The sequence below is a fragment of the Colletotrichum higginsianum genome, chromosome 1 (assembly GCF_001672515.1).
Source record: "Colletotrichum higginsianum IMI 349063 chromosome 1, whole genome shotgun sequence".
Lineage (NCBI taxonomy): Eukaryota > Fungi > Ascomycota > Sordariomycetes > Glomerellales > Glomerellaceae > Colletotrichum > Colletotrichum higginsianum.
Window position 1 is genome coordinate 2207801 of NC_030954.1, and position 13543 is coordinate 2221343.

Genomic DNA, 13543 nt, shown 5'->3' on the forward strand with positions numbered 1-13543 from the left:
GCGCGAGCAGAAGCAGCTGCTTTCAGCTCAACTCAGGGTCGGGTGGGACCCATGGAATTTTGTTTCCAACACAAAGTCGCGTCGCGATAGTTCGGACGACTGGTCGGCCGGATAACACAAGCCATCGGACATGTTAACGGGTTCTTTTGACATCGGGCGTGAAAATGACGTCGTTTGTTTGTTGTCATCCCTATTAGGCCCAACTAAAACTGCAAAGGTCGATGCTAGCTACAAGCCGGGTTATAAGAGGTCGACAGCCGGATGGACGGACGTTCGCCGCCGGGAAGTGCTATTCGAGAAAAGCGCGGCTGCGAGATGTCAAGATCTAATCCCCAGAGCCGAAGTGACGGGTTCCTTGCAACTGCGGTTGCGATTGCACGTACCAGATGCCCCGCTTCTCAGCCAGGGGGTGATGAGAATGATTGGCCAAAGTCCTCTTTCCCAGCCAAGACTCTAGGATAAATGTGGTTAAGCAAAGGGCGGAATCAGCGACGCTGAAGCGACTCCGGAATGGATCATCATGAGCATAAACATTGAGTTCAACTCGCAGAAAGAGCGTATTGTTCACATCTCGATGTTCTGGGAATGACGTCGGGGATCCGCCGCTACGATTAAGGTTTTTCCTTTCACCTTTCAGATTTCCCTCCGAACGGTGGTCTGCCGTACGTCCGTAATTTGCCCACACGCTTTCCACAATGCACAGTTAACTCGTCCGTAAACCCGGCGCACTACAGTGATGGATGTAAATGCAGCCAACAAGAATCAGTCATCGGGATCTCCAGGCTGGAATCCGATGTGCTTCGGCTGTGGGGCTACAGCTTGAGAGTCACATGGGATCTACTTTTCTTCTTCTTGTCGTTGTTTCTTCCTTCCTTCCTTTTTAATCAACCGATATACAATAGCAAACTATTGATTTTTGGAAGAAAAAATTGGGCCTTGGTATCCTAGTACAAATCAGGAATTCTTCTCGTCGCCGGCCCGAACAGGCCACCAGGTCCCATGAGACGTGGTGATGGTGTGGTATTTTTCTCTCTCTCTCTCTCTCTCTCCAAGTCGCTAGAGAGGATCAAATTTCTTCCACCTTTGAGCTTGACAACTGCCGTTCAAAGCCAACTTCCAGTCTGTTGGGTTTCCGGACAAAGAACGCTGAGCCTCGATACGGTAAGCTTGTTTAGGTGCTTGAATATGGATCTTGGTTTTGACCCAGGGACTCGGGAGAGCCGGCGTGTACTTCAACAGCATCCCGGCAGGCTAACAAAGGACGAGACACGACACCGTCGGCTGGTTAGCAGCGTTTTGCTGCGCCATTGTCAATATTCCCCTCTGAGACATGCTCCTGCCTCCTGCGATACATCACAGAGAGTGCCAATATCGTTTCGGCCGGCCAATGCCCTCCCCATCCCTGACATGGCACTGACCGTGGATGATATCGGGAAAGGCGTCCATCAGGGCTCAGGGATCTCTGTACCACATCGATAGGAGAGACACCAGACTCAGGAGGCGAGACAATGAAAGTCATATCGACCTCTACCAACGTTGGCATTAGCGTGCGTCTAGTCCCATGGTGGCGTCCACTCAGGATGCGAGTACGGCAGACCGGACAGTACCGGGAAGGTCATCGCCGAGGAGTCTGGCTCTCCATCACGCAAAGCAGGAGCTAAAGAGATGGGCAGCTGGACGCCAAGAGGCATGGACAAGGCACGGCTGTCCACCAAGGGGAATTGTGGGAAAGTGCGTTCAAGCCAGTCCTCCCTACTCCTTCCTTGGATAGTTACCAGGAGTGGCCCCTGGGGAAGGCGTGGCCCCTGAGGAAGGCATGGCTTCCAAGACCTTCCCATGCTTTTTCTTTCTTTCATTCTCTCTAGGGCGTCCTTCTCGCACGCTGCTGCCACGAGGCCGGTCCTTCTGCTCGCCGATCTGGTCTACTTCTATTCCTCTTTCCGCATCGTCCTCACCACTTCCCCTTTCCCGTATTTACAGTTGATCGAATATACAATCTCACGACTCCCAGTTTTCAATCCCGACTTCTTGGTCTGTATCGCTATCAACTGCCTCTCCCCTTTTCACCCTCTATACATACCTACTTCCCAATACCTTATGCGACGATTGAGTAATACCAGTCACCCCCACCTACCAAAGCATTCGATTGCGCTATCAATACCGTGTCCGAATCAATCCACTCACGGCATCGGTGCTTGATCAACAGGCGATTTATTCTCGCTACTTGAACAGAACAATGCGTCTTCTCCATCGACGTCATAACGAGAAGAAACATCTGCCTCCTCTTCCTGGCCCCGAAGACCACCAAGACACGCTCGCTTTATCAACACCACTGCTGCCTATTCGCAATTTTTCCTACCCGGCCGCAGCGCTCCAAACCCCACCAAACACCTTCCTACAACCGGTTTCTCAACCAGCCAGCCGCCCTCCTGTTGACGACGCTTTTCAAAACCCCCACACGAAGGCGCGACCTTCCAGACCAGGTGGAGGCATCGAAACCTCCTTTTCCTGGGCCTCCTCTTATATTCCCTTGCGAGGGGAAGAACTCCTCCTTTTCGCAAATCCCGAGCCATCAACTTCAATCAGTGGACTAGAGGCGTTTGCCTACGGTTAGGGACCGGTTCCTGAGAAGAAGAAGAAACGGAAAAGCCTTCTCGGACTTTCAACACCACAACGAGACAAGAAAGTCCATCAGGTCAGACAGACTTCCAACAACGCGAGAGATACGAGTCAAAACCAGCACCCCGGTGAAGAATCACTGTCCCGGGCTTCTAGGACATCGTCTAGGACTGCGAACAGTGGTCCATTCAAGAACGCATTTCCCAGAAAGTGCCTTCAGTTCCGGCACAAAATCGCTAAATCTGCCGATCTGTCGCCTGCCTATCCACACTCGCCTAGCTCACCACGACCGGCATCCAGCTCAGGTGTGGCAGCTGTCGACACGAGAACACCTCTGCACAAAATTGGTCTGGCTGTAGACGAAGAGGACAATCACCCGGGCACGCTGCTTGAGCTTGACGACGACGACGACGACGACAACAACAACCGCGAAGACGAAATGGGTCTCAGACGCAGAATCTCGGAGATGGACTTGAGGATGTCCCCTCCGAGACGTATGTTGTCAGACCAGTCGCAGCAATCCGACTTCAGCACCTCAGCTGCCAGTATCAGTGGAAACACAGTGAAATCGAAACCAGAGGAGAAGCAGAAGGCTAAGGACGGGAAACCCCGCTGGATGAACCAACTGAAGGACTGGTTCAGTGTCGGCGAGCCATCCTCTCAGGACTGGAAACAGTTGAAAAAACAGGAGTTCCACAGACATGGGGTTGCCATGAATGACCCCAACGCAAGCGCAAAGCTGCACGCCCCCATAGGGGCAATTCCCGAGGAGGCCATCAAGCCATCTAGTGGCCCTGACCCCGAGACTCTTGCCAAGAAGAGAGCTGCGAATCGCAAGAAGCTTCCCCGAGCGTACAGCGGGTGCGAGAGAACCTCGGAGTCTATCTCTTCTGAGTCGTCCACAAACAGCAAGGAGGTTAACCCAATTGCGCCGTGGGCGTAGGCGCCTGTGGGACCGTGTCTTTTCGGGGGCAATATTTTTACTCGGGTCTTTTCTGAGGTGGAGACAGTGTCAGTCAGTATGGGGGAGGTGATGAATCAAAACGAAGCCACGAAGATGATGACGATTTGCTTGTATCGCTTATGCAGTATACCCGCTTCTGGACGTCAGGGCTGCCAGCCCGTAGCAGAAGCCACGTTGGAGTTTCAGATGTTACTTGAGGAGTGCCACAAAACAGAAATGAATGGTCAAAAGGCCGGCCCTGAGCGAGTACTAGAAGACTATAGTCTGATGAAAGCTGAAAGTTTTCTACTTAATCGTGGCCGAAAGAAACAGCCCATTCATGTGCCAAAGGGCGGCTTGATGTTGGTTCAGAGTAAACAAGCATGACGTCTGTGGGGATTACAGGCCCATGGACGTAGATCTGGAACCGACAAGCAAACAAGAACGTCGATGACGGGCAGATCCCCGTTTTGTAAACCCGGACTTCTATGGGCCCGAAATTTTGGGGCCATAACTATTCTCGGCGTTTTCATTCCATAGTCATCGAGGTCAACGGCTCTTCACGATGTGACGGCAAACTGTAGCCGCGCTTGTTGTGAATTTATCGTATTGAGCAGAAGACCTTGGTCGGAGTGGAGAGACACCGTGATTTACCATCAGATCGTGGTCAGGCTAAGATGGCGAGACGCAGAAGCCAAGCGCAATACCAGTCTTGTCGAGGTACGTACGCCACAGATACCTAGTGAGTGAGTGAGTGAATGGTGAGTTGTTTGATTCAAGCCAAGGACCCAGGCCCTCCAGCTGAAATCTTATCAGTGGAGAATGGCTGTACCCCAATCGATTGCCCAATGCAGTGCAGTAGTCTGACGACGAGCTTTTCGCGCTAGAAGCAGGTCGATGATCGTGTGTGCTTAATCCCTGATTTTGCTGCAGAATACAGACGCGCTTGTTCAGCTGCTCCCACAGTTGCCACGGTCATCTCGGAGGTTGAGCTGTGCTTGTTTTCCCCTCCACGCGCTATCCGGAGCTTAACTCCGGACTAGTGGATATCGTAATCGGCGGGTAGCCCCCCAACCCGCTGGCCCAATCGGCGATCTCTGGTGCCAGCGCCACGGGGCCCGTATTTCCGCTTTCGGTGACAGCACGGGTGCCAATCCGCTTTGAATGACGTACATGACCACACACAGGTGCAGGAAGCTCTGGCCTCTCGTTCTGTCTGTGATGGTGCGGTTTGTGTGCTTTGTGCACCCCTGCCGTCATTGAGACGTCTGTCAATCCTTGGGTGGTGTTGACTGTTTTCGCCTTGAGTTCTTCGGTTGTTTTTCTGCTTTCTTCATCCACTGCTTCTATACGGCTGTCCCATTAGCATTTCCGTCAAGGTAGCAATCTTCCATAATACCCCTCCAACTTACAGCCGCGCCCGCTTCCAGGGTGCACTCGGGATATAGACCAAGCCCACGACGACACCGATCGTTGTTCTCAAAGCAATATGTCCTCACTGTGGGGCACGAGAAACAAGAAGGACGATGATGATGCTCCGGAGGGACCTCCCGAGGAACGGGGGTCAAACGAGTATCCGGCGCGGGGACCCGACGAACACACCCGCCTGCTTCCGAACCGACTCGACAGCGACAACAGGCAGTTCCTGACGCCTGACGATCCAGCAGTGTCACCGTACAATCTCTGGACGGTGCGGGTGATGCGATGGGCAACAGTGCTCTTCACAGCCCTTACTTTTACGTGGTGGACTCTCACTTTGGTTTCCGTTTTTGTCACGCCGCCTGGCATGCACACTCGCGGATCGGGCTTCCAAGCCTTCAGCTATTCGAGTCTGGCACTCTTTACCCTACTGTTTACCCTCGTCTTCTTCGGCGTACCGTCTAAGGCCGTCCGCATTTTGTCTATCTTCATGGCCTTCATGCTATTTGTCGATATGATTCTCATCCTCGCCGTGCAGAAGAACCGCTACGAAGAGACGGGCGTCGGGGTTGCCAGTGTCGTCTGTAAGTTACGCTCCATAATCAAGATGAATTCGTTATTGACGAATCGACCCTAGGGGCTTTCCTCATGAGCTTGTGGGCACTGACTTGCGACCGAACCGTGAAATGGGGCAAGGCAGAAGAAGAGGAGCGCTTGACCGGCCGAGTCGAGACGAGACGTACGGTCTGGGAATGGACCGAGGTGCTCATCTCCACCGTGGCCTATGTGATCCTCTCCGTGGTCATCGTTTTGATCACGGCCACTCTCATTCTCCGATCTCTGGATGCTGGATTTGGCCCGCCGGGTGAGCAGTACTGGGTGGACGGAGACCAGTACCGGATCCATGTTTACTGCGACGGTAATGGCACCGATGCCGCAGGCACCAAGCTACCTACTGTTTTATTTGAGGGCGGCGACCTGCCAGTTGAGAACGGACTCTGGCAGTTCGCGCAAAATGCATTGAAGAATGGATCGATTTCGAGGTACTGCTTTGCCGACCGCCCAGGGTACGGATGGAGCGACACTGCACCTAGTCCGCTCTCGGCCGGCATGGCAACTGATGCGTTGAGCGAGGCTCTCGCACGAGCCGGCGAACACGGTCCTTGGGTCCTGGCGAGCGCCGGCATTGGTTCCGTCTACTCTCAGATCTTCTCCTCTCGGCATGGCAGAGAGGTTAACGGTCTCCTCCTCATCGATCCTCTCCACGAAGACCTCCTACATCGTATCTCGGACTCAGGCAGAGGGTTCATGTACTGGCTGCGTGGCGTTCTTTCCCCTCTCGGACTCGAACATCTGCCAGGTGCCGTTTTCAAAGGGCGAACGAGCGCGGATCGTGTCTGGGGCCGATCTGCCAGACAGGGTGGAAAGTATCTTTTCACAAAGCTGCAGGAAAGTCTTGTGGCCGATACTCTCACCAAGCGAGAGGTGATCAGTAGTAAGGCGATTCAATACCCAGATGCGCCTCTGGTCTTGATCAGCTCTGGCGAAAACATCCGGAAGGATAGCGAATGGGAGGACAAGCAGAGAGATCTCAGCCATTTGACGAGGAACTTGAAGCATTGGGATATTGTCGACAAAGCGCCTCATAATGTGTGGGAGACACTTGAAGGACGCCAGAAGATCGAAAAGAGGCTTCGCCAGATGGTCCATGCATGAAGAGCAAGTAGCCATTGCTAGCTTCATTGTATTTCAGACCCGATTATGTATTTTCCTATTGTCTTCTTCCTCTTCTTTCTTATGTCCCTCATGTCGATTGGTTGGTTGCATACGGATAACAGGCGGATTTTCTTGGGTCAGTTTGATCGCAGCGTGTTCGATGAGTAATTAGGAAAGGAAATGATGAGAGCGATATGACTTTAAGAAACTTTTGACCTGCGGGGGCGATGCCGAAGATTGTCTGGGGCAATACTTTGAAAATGCATGGCGAACTGACTCGCAGCCCAAGCCGTGTGCTTTGGCCGCGTAGAGAGGCACGTCAGTGATTTGATGGGTGGCTTGGATAAGTGTGTGAACGTCTGTCGCCTGAAGAGCGCCACGTCGTCGTCACGAGCAATTCGTCTCCCAGCAACAACTCGACCTAAGAGAAAGGGGAACAATGACGCAGGCAGAGAGAAAGAGCATTTCACAAGCAAAGAGTGGCCGGTCAGCCGTTAGAAGTCGGACCATCTTGATTTGGAGGCTGTTTGTTGAAGAAATTGATACTTTCACTAGCAGCTTGGCTTCGACGGGATCCTGCATGCGGGGTTTGCTTTGCTTGTTTGTTGCAAAAGCTTCCTTCGGGGGCAGGGAACAGCTTCTGGTGAAACTTCGGTTGTTGCTCACGCGGCATGCTGCTCTGCGCATGCTTGCTGTTGATATGGCAGCGGATCTCGCAATCCCAACGTAAGGGCTTGATGGGACACGGGACAAGTAAGCCGCCAAGAAGGACGGTTGCTGCTGAGGTTCGAATGCCCGATGAAAACTCGTCCCATGTATGAAACCCAAGGGCTGCACATCATCATGTTGGTGGCGTCTGAACTTTGAACCTTAGATTGTCTGATGTGTACGTACATGGAGTACATTGCTTCATCCGCAACGTGGGGCAAAGGTGCGACGAAATGGAATTTCGTATGATTCTCACTGATATACGACGGAAACAGAAGAGACATCGTGTCGTTTTCTTGTGGTTCTGCCAGCCCGTATTAGAGGCAGTAGTGCAGCCGCAAAAAGAATACGAGTGTATGCTATGCAAGGAAAGTGAACACGAAGAGAAAACTAGGCCGGGTCTACTTCAGACTCAGGAACACGTTAGCTCCTCTTTGGCTGTCGCAGCGAGGGCACAGCGGAGCGAGTATCCGCACAAAGATACCTTAATGACCTGGAATATTTGGAGAGTGGGCAAGTACGAGTTCGTGTCGTGAACCGGTCCAAAAGCCCCCCCCGGACCCCCAGGTGCTCCCTCTTATTTTAAAACACGGCCCAATGACGGCAACGCCTTCCCTTTTGGTCCCTGCCTGCTATGTACCTTCATTCCGAGAGCTAGTTTACGCCGAGCGAGAGGACCCCGAAAAACTGAGACGCTCTCCAGGAATCCGACTCAAGAGTCAAGCAAAGCCCCCAACGGGTCCTCTAAACCTGGTGCACCCCTGGACCTAGAGGATTAGAACCCCCAAAATAGTGTGGATATCGTGCCTTGGGCCGGCGCCTAAGAAACCCAAGGGAAGGTAAGCCAGGGACAAGGTCCCTAATAACCGTTCCGTGGTCTTTGGGGTTGGGATGCCTTTCGGCCCCCCGGACGCTCAACCCGGAATGGCCGCCCTACAGCCCAGAGAGGAGGTGGTGTCAAGCCTTGAAGCCATGCTCGTGCCATGCTGAGCCTTGTTGTGGCCGTGCTAATGATGGCCTTCAAATGGCAGAATGGCAGACGCCTTGATTGTCATTCATGTCCAAGGTTCACTGACGAACACATTGTCACTCGGGTCAACACACCCGCCATGGTTTGATAAGACCCACGTCGGTTGGCATCTGACTTTCTGTTCTCTATCGCAATCGGTGGAGAAAGAGAAGATACAGGATCCGTACTCTGTACAACACAACGACTCGACTTCAGCGAGCCTTCTATTAGGATGACGACGGACGAGGGTACGTGTACGTGCCCTGGGCTGCAGCACCCGCAGCACCTGCCTGTGGTAACGCCACGGTACAGAGTACCTGCCTCGTCCGAGGTGCCATACTGCTGAAGCGGGGACGGTCAAGGGGGTCTGTCGCAGTGTCAGCGGCGCCCCTGACCGGTGATAGGGCGAATGCCAATCTTCAAGGGTCCACGCACGACAGGAGTAAAGTAAGACTCGCTGTATTCCATACCTACCTCGTCCAAGCCAAATCTCACCTATCCGCCGCACTTCGCCAACCCACTCTCAACCCCCTCCACCCCTTCCATTGCCTGCTGCTGGCCACGCAGTTGCTGCAGTTGCTGCTGCGCTGTTGATGCTGCTGCTCTTGCTACTGCGCGTGTTTGGTGGCTCAATACCTCGGCGGCGTAGTACATGTACCGTCCCTTGCCAGGTCGTCTCGTCTCGTACCTGAGCGGCTCCGCACCCGCACCGTACGGCAGGTAGTATTGCTGCGTACCTACCTGCTTGCGATCTCTCCGAAACTGAAACCCCTTGCTTCTCTCGAACAACCCAACGTCGAATCTCACCCCATTCGGGCTGAAGCCACCAACCGCCATTCAGTCACGGTCATAGCCCGCCATTTGTCGACGGCAGGAACCACCAGCTGTAGGGCAACCATCCCGAGTCGCCCTGTCTGGCCCAATTTAGATTGCCCGGCAACTTCGCATCGTTACGACTGCTTCTTACCTTATCCTAGGTATCTACCTCTATCTCGACCCTCGGGCCGAACGACGACCATTTGCCTCGCCGTACTGCCACTGCCAGGTTATCCATTCCGTACAATCCACCACCACCTGCCTCACTCACGCAGACTGTTCTTTACTCAACCTGGTAATCTTCGACTGCCAAAGAAAAAGAAAAGGAAGAAACATATCACACCTTCCACGTGCGAGTACAGACCCTAGGGTGTCTTCATCGGATGCCCGCGATTCCTCGAGGTAATTCGCTTTTCCTTCCTCACAGCAGAGACACATACACCCAACCCAACCCCCCTCCCTTGGGAAAGCAGCGACTAGCTCTGCCCAACTTTGCTGACGTTGACTTTTTTGTTGTTGTTGTCCAGTATTCCTACCACTACCTCTATGAGTTCGCGATTGCCGTCCGACGACAACGGCCTCTAATCATGGAGAACGAACCGCCTTCCGCTACCACTTCGAAGCGGGGTCGTCTAATGGGCAAGCTCTTCGCCTTGAAGGAGAAGGATCGCAAGCCAACGGCCGAAGAAACGGGAAGCAGCATCAACGACTTCCTCAATGGCCCCTCCGATACTCTACAGGTCGCTCACGCGGCGCCCGCCTCTGCCCTCCCGACTCTATCGAAGCTCGACACTACATCCGCCACCCGATACCCTCAAGCACTGTCTGTCGCTAGCCACTCTCAGCAGAGCCTGACCCTGCCGTACCATCCCGCGCGCAGCCCTGGACATAGTCCTGGCATCCCGCCTCGGAGCCCACGGCGCAACAACAGGAAGGGACTGACTGTCCGCTTTGTGGATACCTACCCTGAGATCATTGGCGAAGGTGGTGATGAGTCGGAAATTCCCTCCATCGAGGTGTCGAGACGCAAGAAGCAGCCCCCCCCTCCGTCTCCCAACCGCAGACCCATCGCTGCTGTCCACGATTCTCCGCCCAGGGCGCCCTCTGCGCCCAAGGATGACTCCGACTTCATGCCCGGCCGTTTGCGACGGACCCAAACAGGTTATTCCTCCGTTGGCAACGAACCTGTTGAGCCCAAAGAGCCGCCTCCCGCCTATAGGGAGGTCGCACCGGGTAATGCTGTCTCAGCGCCTTACCTGGACACTCCTACCAACGTCAAGGACGAGAATCGCAAGTCTTTCATAGAGCATCAACAGGCCGAGATGCGACAGGCCGAGGGCAGGGCGTTTGCGGAGGCTGCACGCTCCGCCAGCCAACCCTCGCACCCCGAGCGCGAGCAGTATGGGGGCCAAGCATTTCTTATACCCCAGATAAACGAATCTCCAACGAGATCTCCAGTACCGCCCGTCAAGGTCCCCTTGCCGCCGAGATCACCAGAAGATCACAGAAAGCCCCCCGACCAGAGCCCATCCTCTGTCTACTCAAGCAGCACTGATTTCAGTCAGCCAGGCAACGTCAACTTCTCCCGACAGCCTTCTCTTAGCTCCCAGTACAACATGGCTCCCCCTTCTGCGGCGCTCTCCTCCAGACAGGCTTCTTTCAACTTGCATGATGCTGTCCTGGCTGTGGGAGAAGACGCCCTTAACACGTTTGTTACACGCACTCGACACCTCAATGAGCTCTTCAGACTGCATGCCGAGACAATCAAGCCCCTTTCAGCCTGCTCACAGAGTGAACTGGCCCGTGCTGCCCTGTGGTGGTTTTTGAAAGGCCGTATGGCTCTGGAGATTGCAGTGCGGGCGCGACCCAGCAGCCCCCAGGGCCAGATGCAGAATGACATGGACCGCCAACAGGCCTACGCAAACCTTGCCAAGGGATACTGGCTTTCCGAAGAGGCCATCCCTGAGCTTTTGGAAAACAAGCAACTTGCCCCAGCCGCAGGCATCAATGAGATCCGGTCAATGCTCGTGACGACACTTAAGAAGTTGGCTGTCTCGATGAAGAGAAACGGCTCGCTTCCACCCGAGGAGGCGTTCCTGCCCCAGACCATCGACAAGTCTATCTGGGTTGAGTACCCAAGGCTCAGTGTTGACATGATTGCGCTTCTTACCGCCGACTCTTCTGCGGCCATGACTGGCGTGGTCCGTACCCCTTCGCCGTTGGAGATCTTGGAAACCCTGCCGCTTGGCGATACGGCCGAAAACTTTACCTTCGGCAGAATCACCACCGACGTGTTTCTCATGGAGCAAGGCATGGATTCTCAGAGGTTCTACTTCCCTTGCCTGTTGACTATGGTCCGACCGCAGAAACAGCCAAACCTTGTCTTCGTCATCGCCAGCCAACACGGAGAAGTGAACCTCCGAATCCAGGGCAACAAGGCCGCTGGCCCGACATGGGACGATGTTCGTTGGCGCAACGAGACGTGCTCACTCGAGGTCAAGCTGCCTCGAGGCTTTATGATTGTGGCGCAGTGCTCGCAGCAGGATTACAGAATGCTCTGGAGCATGTACGACTTCGGTGCTAAGGTCCAGTCAACGCTTTTCCCCAGAGCAGAGGAGCATTGCGTCTTCCGTTCTACGCTGCGTTCATTTCAATACTTCGACTCAGACCCTCAAGCCCGGGCGTTTCCAAAGGAGCCCGTGCAAGGTTGCGACGTGGCGCTTTTCGAAAAGATTCACAAGGAGCATGCTGCCGCCGGCCCTCGCGCATACCATCGCGGGTTCAGAATTGCCGTTGTGAGTAGTCCTCTCACGAGAACACTCAGCGGCATCAACCATAGCTACACGCCACAAATGCCAATTCCCTTTGGATTCCTAAGATCGGACGGAGGCGAGCCCGCCTTGTTGCTCAAGTACGACAACGGCCGCCAGAAGGTGACCATGGCACTCTCGTTCGGCGATGAGAGGGAGCGGTCCCAGTTCCACAATATACTCGCGGGCACTTCTGTGCAAAAGGACGAGACCATCTACGCAGATGTCCCCCTTCTCGGTTTCTCCATTTCAACGGGCCTCCAGGACGGCAAGTATCTACCAGGTGTCAGCCAGGTTCCCTGGACGTCCCTTCGAGTTATCAACGAAGATGCGGACGAAGACTATCCGCGCACGGTGTTGTCGGACAGGCTGAGGGTTGTTGTCGAATCCAAGCAAGGCTCCCTAACTGATCGCGTGAACCTCCAGCCCGGCGAACTGAGGGTCAGACTGGAGGTACAAGACACGAAGTCCCTGGTGGTAATGCGTCAGCCGCAATTCGATATGACTGCAACGGTGGCGGATGGGTCTGTGGAAAAGGACGTGCCCAAGGCGATGACCGACATGCTTCAGATGCTGCAGACGACTCAGAGTATTCGCACTTATAGCTTCCCGACACAGAGAGATCTTCATGCCTTCCAGGCTGCGTTAACGGGTTTCAGCGTCATTTTTGATGGCATGGCAGCGACCTTTGCCATATCTCGTCGGCGAATGGTGGTCCCCATTCACAAGAAGTGGGAGGCGGGGTCTACTCGAGTCCAGGTGGTGCAGCAGGGCTCCATCATACAGCTGCTTGCCTTCTTCCCCGATTTCCACCATGGACAATGCATGAACTTTCAATTGAAGGGCACAGATGTTTATGAAATGATTTCACGCAGCAGCAAGGCAGGCATCAAGTTTGTCGACGCCAAATTCCCGTTACCCCGGATGCCCAACAGCGGCGACGGTCCATCGGACGACATGGGATTTATCTGCCTGGACCTTCCGGATCTGCCGGGAGAACACGATGACATCTCACTCATTTTTGAGAACGAAGCGGGTCAGTTTTTTGGCAGTGGTATGGGGTCGGGTTCGTGCTAACCTCCGAACAGAACGCGACCGTCTGTGTCAATGTCTCCCGGCACCTGTCAAGGGCGCCTCGAGATCGCTGAGAGGTAAATGAGTCGAGGCGGACGGACCAGTCGAATTAGTAGGCAGCGAATTGCGCGAAGGGGGAAAACACATTATCCAAAGCATTGCATTGGGAAGCATAGTCTGGACATTCGAAATACGAGATACCCATCAGTCGGTTCATCACATTGCTTCGCAAACAACAGACGACGGTACCGGAGAGGTGGTTGACGCACGGGTGACGGACGCAACGAGGTGCTGTGGGCACGAGCCAGCGGGAATGGCGTTAGTTTATACCGAAGATGACGATTGCCCAGGGGTTCGGCCGAGGCGGCAAGTGTGACCGGAAGACTCGGGCTTGACACCAGCCAGGCACGGCGTGGGAAAGGAGGCTAG

General features: G+C 54.3%; 3 protein-coding genes across 3 annotated transcripts; all 3 read left to right on the plus strand.

The window, feature by feature from the left end:
- Positions 1-3058: 3058 nt before the first annotated feature.
- On the plus strand, positions 3059-3562 carry CH63R_00683 (uncharacterized protein; the record flags this gene model as incomplete). The annotated part of the gene is made up of 1 exon (XM_018295658.1): positions 3059-3562. One exon carries the CDS (start codon positions 3059-3061, stop codon positions 3560-3562), a length of 504 nt encoding a protein of 167 aa, XP_018164020.1.
- Positions 3563-5051: 1489 nt separating this feature from the next.
- On the plus strand, positions 5052-6697 carry CH63R_00684 (Integral membrane protein; the record flags this gene model as incomplete). The annotated part of the gene is made up of 2 exons (XM_018295659.1): positions 5052-5565; positions 5619-6697. 2 exons carry the CDS (start codon positions 5052-5054, stop codon positions 6695-6697), a joined length of 1593 nt encoding a protein of 530 aa, XP_018164021.1.
- Positions 6698-9817: 3120 nt separating this feature from the next.
- Positions 9818-13199, plus strand: CH63R_00685 (uncharacterized protein; the record flags this gene model as incomplete). The annotated part of the gene is made up of 2 exons (XM_018295660.1): positions 9818-13076; positions 13129-13199. 2 exons carry the CDS (start codon positions 9818-9820, stop codon positions 13197-13199), a joined length of 3330 nt encoding a protein of 1109 aa, XP_018164022.1.
- Between the last annotated feature and the right edge of the window lie 344 nt (positions 13200-13543).